At 32.0% G+C, this 7,358-nt stretch overlaps 1 protein-coding gene across 1 annotated transcript; it reads left to right on the top strand.

Moving 5' to 3' along the window:
• The first annotated feature begins 3,279 nt into the window (after positions 1 to 3,279).
• On the top strand, positions 3,280 to 6,846 carry LOC112790783 (UDP-glucose 4-epimerase GEPI48). Its single transcript, XM_025833339.3, has 9 exons — positions 3,280 to 3,654; positions 4,367 to 4,416; positions 4,556 to 4,691; positions 4,858 to 4,959; positions 5,167 to 5,394; positions 5,548 to 5,626; positions 5,805 to 5,887; positions 6,237 to 6,328; positions 6,414 to 6,846. The coding sequence occupies exons 1-9, from the start codon at positions 3,469 to 3,471 to the stop codon at positions 6,505 to 6,507; spliced, it is 1,050 nt and encodes a 349-aa protein (XP_025689124.1). The 5' UTR covers positions 3,280 to 3,468; the 3' UTR covers positions 6,508 to 6,846.
• The last annotated feature ends 512 nt before the right edge of the window (positions 6,847 to 7,358 follow it).

Below are 7,358 nucleotides of genomic sequence, written 5' to 3'. Positions count from 1 at the left end.
AAAAGGAACGCCATCTGTATATAGAGGATGAAAATCCTCTTGAACATTAGGCGTTCCTCTTCGTTACCAACACCGATATCCATCATCTCATCGGTAAGACTTTTGAGGGTCTTACCCTGGAATCTTCTAAATATTATTTTGTCATCCTCAGAAAGTTTCTTATACTCGACTTTATGAGGAAATAGATCTCCTACAGAAAGGAAAACAACAAAGTATCAAAGTCGGTTCAATTACACCCAAGCATCAACTTAAATACACCCAAGCATCAACTTAATATACACCTATAATTTTTAGCTAGTTACCTGTTGCATTGATGCCAAGCGCATGACCTATCTTTCTTGTGTTATTTTGAAAAAACCATATCCTGTTTCCAGTCTGTTCTCCCCAAGTTTGAAGTTGTTTGCCAGCTCCCTTAATAGTTGGTGATGCACCCTTAGTGGTGGGATGTGCATCAACCCACCGAATTCGAGATCCCTCACAATTGCCTTCTTTTCCTCAGTCATGTTTCTGAATTTATCACTTAGGAGATGTGTGGCACACTTAAGGTCTTTTGTTTGGTTTCTTGCTGCCATTTTCTCTGAAATGAAAAATACACCCAAAGATATCAGTAAGATACACCCATATATATGAGTCAGATACACCCATTAATAACAGTAAGATACACCCATATATATGAGTCAGATACACCTATATATATGGGTCAGATACACCCATTGATAACAGTGAGATACACCCATAGATATGATTCAGATACATCCATATATATCAGTCAGGTATCACTCAAACATGCTTCAATATACAAGGTCAAGCAACATTACAAGGTCAAGCAATATACATCCCCCAATCTACGGAATATACCCCCAAAAATCAGTTACCAGAAGATCTAGAACAACAAGAATAAGAGTAAAACCTAGAACAACAACGTAGAAGAACAGTGTAATAAAGAAGCAAGAATAACAATAAACCCTAGAACAACAACGTAGAAGAAAAGTAAAACCTAGTTCGTAATCTGGAAAATATACAGGAATCGTAATGTAACGTACCTTGAGTATTGTTGCTTTGTTTTCTCTGGAGATTCTTTATGGAGAGTTTGATGGTGTGTTGATGGAGGTTTCGAAGGTTAGAGACGAGTTGTATATTTTGATTTTCGAATTTTTATCGAAAATGGAAGGGTTGCGTTTTCTTCGAATTGCTTTGAGAAGTGGAAGAAGTGGAAGAGTCTGCCATTACTTGAACCGTACGTAACCGTTTGAATTGGAGCGCGTGAATGTTACGCTCCATTCAATCCCTCTTCATGCGCGTGTATTGTTTATGGGCTGGGCCAACTTGTAAAATTTGTAATTCGTTTTTGCTTGTATGTGTAACATGCCCGTATAAAATATATATTAAAAGTATATAAAATGATGACACATACACCATTTGTAACTAATTTTATAGTTAACTTTTAGTATATATATATATATATATATAAAATATTTTTTAATTATTTCACATAAAGTATGCATAATGATGCAGGGTATACATTATCTACTCAACGGAGTAAAAAATGCGCATTAGTATATAATAATATATAATTAATTAAAATTAATATTTGTTTAATCTCTTAACTAAATAAAAAAATTATTGTTAAGAAAATGTGTTTCGATTCAAATTGATCCGAACAAAAAAAAGTTTAGATGTCTAACAACTTTACTTTAGCAAACATATAATTGATAAACTTTATTTCACACTCGCTTATTTATATATATATATATATATATATATATATATATATATAGTCAGACATAAGAGTTAAACAAGATTTTTAAATTTAAAATTAAAATGATTTAACATACTAATAATGTTACGTATAATTATCTATATAAAAAATTTGTCACTAACTATTTATCATATATAAATATTTGTAAATAAATTTGATTATTAATTTATTTTAGATTTGATTAATTATTTTATTACAATATATTTAATTATTTTAATATCTAATTATTTAATCAAATAAAATATATGAATTATTAATATATATATATATAATTATTAATTTAACAATTAATTTTTAGCTAATATTTTTATTACCATTACCAATATAGTACTAAAAAATATCGTAATATACTAAAACTATGATAATAATTATTTAATAGAGACAAGAGAAACAGCTCACAAGCTGAATAAACTTTTTTAGCCGTAACCACCCAACCAACAAACACAAAACTCCAAGACACTCTCCAGTAAGTGTAACTGTCATAAACTTTTTTTTTTAATCAGCCAATCATTGAACCAGTAAATTGTCCCTTAAAAAAATTATATAGAAATCATTGGAAATTATGTGACTACCGTGGAAAGAATAAGAAAATGCCAAAGAATTCTTCAGAACCATACGCACTGGAAATCCACGTGGATGATCTGTAGTTTCCCACTATAAATATTCAATGAAAACATTAAGCTTCTCGAAATAAAGCAAACTTTAATTTAATCCCAAAACAAATAAAATAGAATTTAAAAGCGAATATTCAATTTGCCGGTATAAAATGTGTTTTAGTTTCTTAATTAGAGATCTCTATTTTATATACTTCGTGAAAAAAAAAATCTTCCGCATACATCAAAATTAATAACTAAAATAAATCATTATATATTTCTGTATAAATATATATTTATTTAATTTATTTTAAATATATATTTTATATTTTAATATATATTTATATTAATAACTAACTTTAATTAATAATTAATTTTAATAACTGATTTAGTATATAAATATTATTTTTGAAAAAAATTTATTAAAAATTTTAAATAAAAGAAATCAATAAAATTTTATATTGACATAAAATAAAAAAAAATGATTATACATTTAATTTATTTATTAATTTTTTTTATATTAAAGTAGACAAAAACTTTTATATTTAAAAGAATTTAATTTTAATACATTGTCTATACAGATATTTAGTTACAACATTTTTTTAGAAGATTATTTATATAATTAATACAAAAATTAATTATTTTTTATGATGTAATATTACATAAATGAATACACATATAAAATTAATTTATACTGATCTTATGTTAAAATTAATTTTTAATTTTTAAAAAAATTTAAAATAAAAATTTTAAAATTTTGTTTTATTTAATATTGAAAAAATATTTTAAAATTTTAGATTTTTTCCAAATATAAAAATAATCTTCTTCATTATTCTATATATTTTTTCAAATATAAAATAATGATTCTTTAATATTCTAAAATCTAAAGTTAGTAAAAGAAAAAAAAAAGTTTATCATTAACGAACGTGTCACAAAAATTAGGCCTTTGGCCCTTTGCCGAGAAAACGTCCAGGGCGCGTAACAAACTTTCGGGGTGTTGGCAGTGGCACCCTATATAACTCTCCCTTCCCTTTCTGCTTTCTGTTACGATTTCATTACTACCATTAAAGCTTACGCTTTCGCTTCTTCTCCTCTCTTTTCTCTCATCTCGCCATAATGGCCGCCAAAACCATCCTCGTCACCGGTGGAGCGGGCTACATCGGCAGCCACACCGTTCTCCAGCTCCTCAATGGCGGTTTCAAGGCCGTCATCGTCGACAACTACGACAATTCTTCCGAAATCGCCGTCGAGAGGGTCAAGGGACTAGCTGGACAATTCGCCTCCAACCTCTCATGCCATAAGGTTTTCGCCGCCGCCACTCTTTCTCTCTGATTGGTTGCTCTGACTTTTGATTTCTTGTTGCATTGTGTTTCCCAGGGGACGATAATTCTGGTTTTGGGGTGTTTTTTATTTATTATTTTTTTTTGGTTTTGGATTTGTTTATTTTGGTTTTATGTTAGATGCCGAGCATATTTCACCTTGAAAATTGTGGTGGGTCCGACTGGGAAATTAAAAGTGAAAAAGTTTTTTTGGTGCTTTATTCCGTGCCTTAGTAAATAGAAGGACGGTGACAGCTTCGAATTTTCGAAATTATGTGTGTATTTTGGAATAACTTGGTCCCAAGTCTGTTTTACAATTGAATTTCATGATGTACTTTTCTGATGTGATTTGATTACGCAGAGCGGCTTGTTTATTCCGTTATTGGATCCCGTCATACTCTGTTGCTTTCTATCACGTCCAATTTTATTTACAAACACTATCCAATTTTGATTTTATCCCCCCCCCCCCCCCCCACTATCCAATTTTTTGTTCCAGTCATGAACTTTTTCTTTGTTGAGCTATCTTTACTGTTTTTTTTTTTTATCCCTCTGAAGTTGTAGACACTGGTTCTGAGATATTACACATAAATAAAGTTCAGTTATCTGGTGTGCGTGGGTGGTTTATATGGGCAATTTCGTATCTAGTTCGTTATGATTATGATAAAAATAAATTTCAATTATTTTTCTCACTGCAGTTAGACCTCCGGGACAGAGAAAGACTTGAGAAAATTTTTGCTTCCACAAAGTAAGGACATTTTTTAATTTTCTCCAGTATAAGAATTTTATTTACTCCTTCATTCTGTGCTTCATGTTCTCTTATTGATTTACTTGATCACTTATCCTACACTTTTAACTGTTTCTGGTATTGATATCTATTTCTCCAGGTTTGATGCTGTGATACATTTTGCTGGACTGAAAGCAGTAGGTGAAAGTGTGGAGAAACCACTGTACTACTTTAATAACAACTTGATTGGGACAATTGTGCTACTTGAAGTCATGGCTGCCCATGGATGCAAGAAGGTAAGCTTTTGGTCTTTAATTATTGGCTTCAACTCTGTGAAGGGACATGAATTATAGCCACCTTGTTTAGTCCTGTTAATGAGAAAGTATCAAGCCATTAATTTAGTTTAAGATGAGCAGGGCAAAGTGATTATATACTGATTTTTTCCTTCTTGAATGGTTCCAGCTTGTGTTCTCATCTTCAGCCACTGTATATGGTTGGCCAAAGCAGGTCCCATGTACAGAAGAGTTCCCTTTGTCAGCAGCAAATCCATATGGACGAACCAAGGTATAGCTAACTGGCTCAGAAAGTGTTAAGGCATTTGTTAGTAGTGATACCGGAAATATGGGAAGCTTGGGGAAAAAATTGATTTTGATTTAAATTTAACTTTTATGCTAGGCTTGTACAAAACATGTTTGTAAATTTGCGGTACAGTACTGATAGTAGTGTTGGCTTGGAATTGAGCAATGATATCTGATAAGAGTTGTCTTTCAGCTTATGATCGAAGAAATTTGCCGTGATCTCTACCAATCAGATCATGGATGGAAAATAATATTGTTGAGATACTTCAACCCAGTGGGTGCACATCCTAGTGGAAATATTGGTGAGGATCCTCGTGGAATTCCAAACAATCTCATGCCATTTGTTCAGCAAGTAGCTGTCGGCAGACGCCCTGCACTGACAATTTTTGGAACTGACTATAAAACAAGCGATGGCACTGGAGTATGTCTCACTATCTTTGGCTTGTTTTACTAATCTTCTCCCTTGAAAATTGCGAGCAGAGCTCATTGCATGAGGTCTGTTAGGCATGCATTTCCATTCCTGCCCTTTGATTTCTTCCTAGGATCTTATACATTGATCGTATCTTTTTCTCAGGTTCGCGATTACATTCATGTTGTTGATTTAGCAGATGGCCACATAGCTGCATTGAATAAACTAGAGGATCCTAAAATAGGTACTTTTCTTGTTTCATCATTTGGTTCTATATTAAGTGTATTGGCTTTGTTAAACTCTGCCAGTAGCAATGGTTGGGAACTGATCTTCACTAGAATCCAGTTTTATTATTTATTATATTTTCATTTTATGAAATGATATGGTGGATTGTGGTTAAATTTTTTACCGTGCATTCACAGGTTGTGAAGTTTATAACTTGGGAACTGGAAAGGGGACGTCAGTTTTGGAGATGGTCAAAGCTTTTGAAAATGCCTCTGGAAAGGTAACAGGCTATTGTTCTGTTTCTCCTCTGTGATATGTTGTTAACTTGTTACTCTTTTTCTCTTGTGAAATTTCCAACTTGAATTCGGTGCCACTGAGCGGTGCATGCTCATTTATTTAATCATTTTCTCCCTTCGTTGTTTGGGATCTCAAAAACAAGCACATTCATAAGATGCAGGAAATGAAAAACCTGTGAATAACGCTGCAACTTGGTAGCTTCATTGATTGCCTTGTCATGCATAATATCCAATATCCTTTGATGCATTGCTGAAATAAATTTGTTTGGATTATATGGCGAATCCTTGAGACCTTGACTTGCATGACTAAAATAATTGTTGTCTACTGTTCAGAAAATTCCACTTAAAATGGCTGATCGGAGACCTGGTGATGCTGAAATCGTTTATGCATCAACAGATAAAGCATCAAAAGAACTCAATTGGAAGTAAGTATTTTATTTTAAGCCTCTCTCTGAGTAGCATTTTTTAAAAAAATATATTACTTCTCTAACAAATATATTTCCCGTGCAGGGCAAAATATGGCATTGACGAGATGTGCCGTGATCAATGGAATTGGGCTAGCAAAAATCCTTATGGATACGGATCTGCAGACTCTAAGAATTGATCCTATTGCGAACCCTGTGACACCATAGGACCCTGCCTAATTCAGCTTCTTTTTTTTTCATAATAATTTTTTTTCCTTTTTCCCATAGCCATTATAAAGGTGGAAAGTACATTCATAACTATAATTTCTAGTTGCGTAGTAAATAAGTAGTGGTTTATTTCACAATAATTTAAAGTTTCTATAGGTTCTGGCTTACAGGCATTTATTGATTGAGGATTCTTTCATGTCCTTCAGCGTGATTGAATCCTTTTTTTTAATCTTTTTGTAAATCTAAACCACACATTTTAAAGTGTGACTAACAAGCTATAATTTAATCTTACCTCATTATTTCATTCTAAAGTTATTCTGAGAGCATCGTATGTTTCGAATCACCTTCCCTTTATGTTTCTCTCTGATTTCCTTTAAGCCGTCGGTGCGCGAAGAAGACAATCTCACAATTCGGTACTCTCCATTTTAAATTCAGTCAAGATAAATATAATGGAATCAATTACTAATAATTGAGCATTATCATTGCAAAAATGTTGAATTTCAGTAAATCTAAAATCCATTTACCCGCCGACAGTCGCATATGATTGAGTGGTAATTCATTCCATAGTTACATTTGCGGTCATGCAAATAAAATTAAGAGAAAGTATGGGAAACAAGCTAATGAACAATGTGAATGACATGATTTATATTATGTTCAATTGAGTGGTTTTTATTAAGTCTTTGTTCACTTATTCATATAAATTGTATGGTTTTACAATTTCTCTCTTATTCCTTAATATATGTGAAAATATGTTTCCTAGACCATAAAATTATTAATTTTATGTGTCTTTTATTACTATTCGATGCCGTGATCCGTATGTTGA

Source organism: Arachis hypogaea, chromosome 3, assembly GCF_003086295.3.
Source record: "Arachis hypogaea cultivar Tifrunner chromosome 3, arahy.Tifrunner.gnm2.J5K5, whole genome shotgun sequence".
NCBI classification, from domain to species: domain Eukaryota; kingdom Viridiplantae; phylum Streptophyta; class Magnoliopsida; order Fabales; family Fabaceae; genus Arachis; species Arachis hypogaea.
Note: the sequence above shows the minus strand (reverse complement) of the source record. Positions and strands in the feature narration are given on the sequence as shown.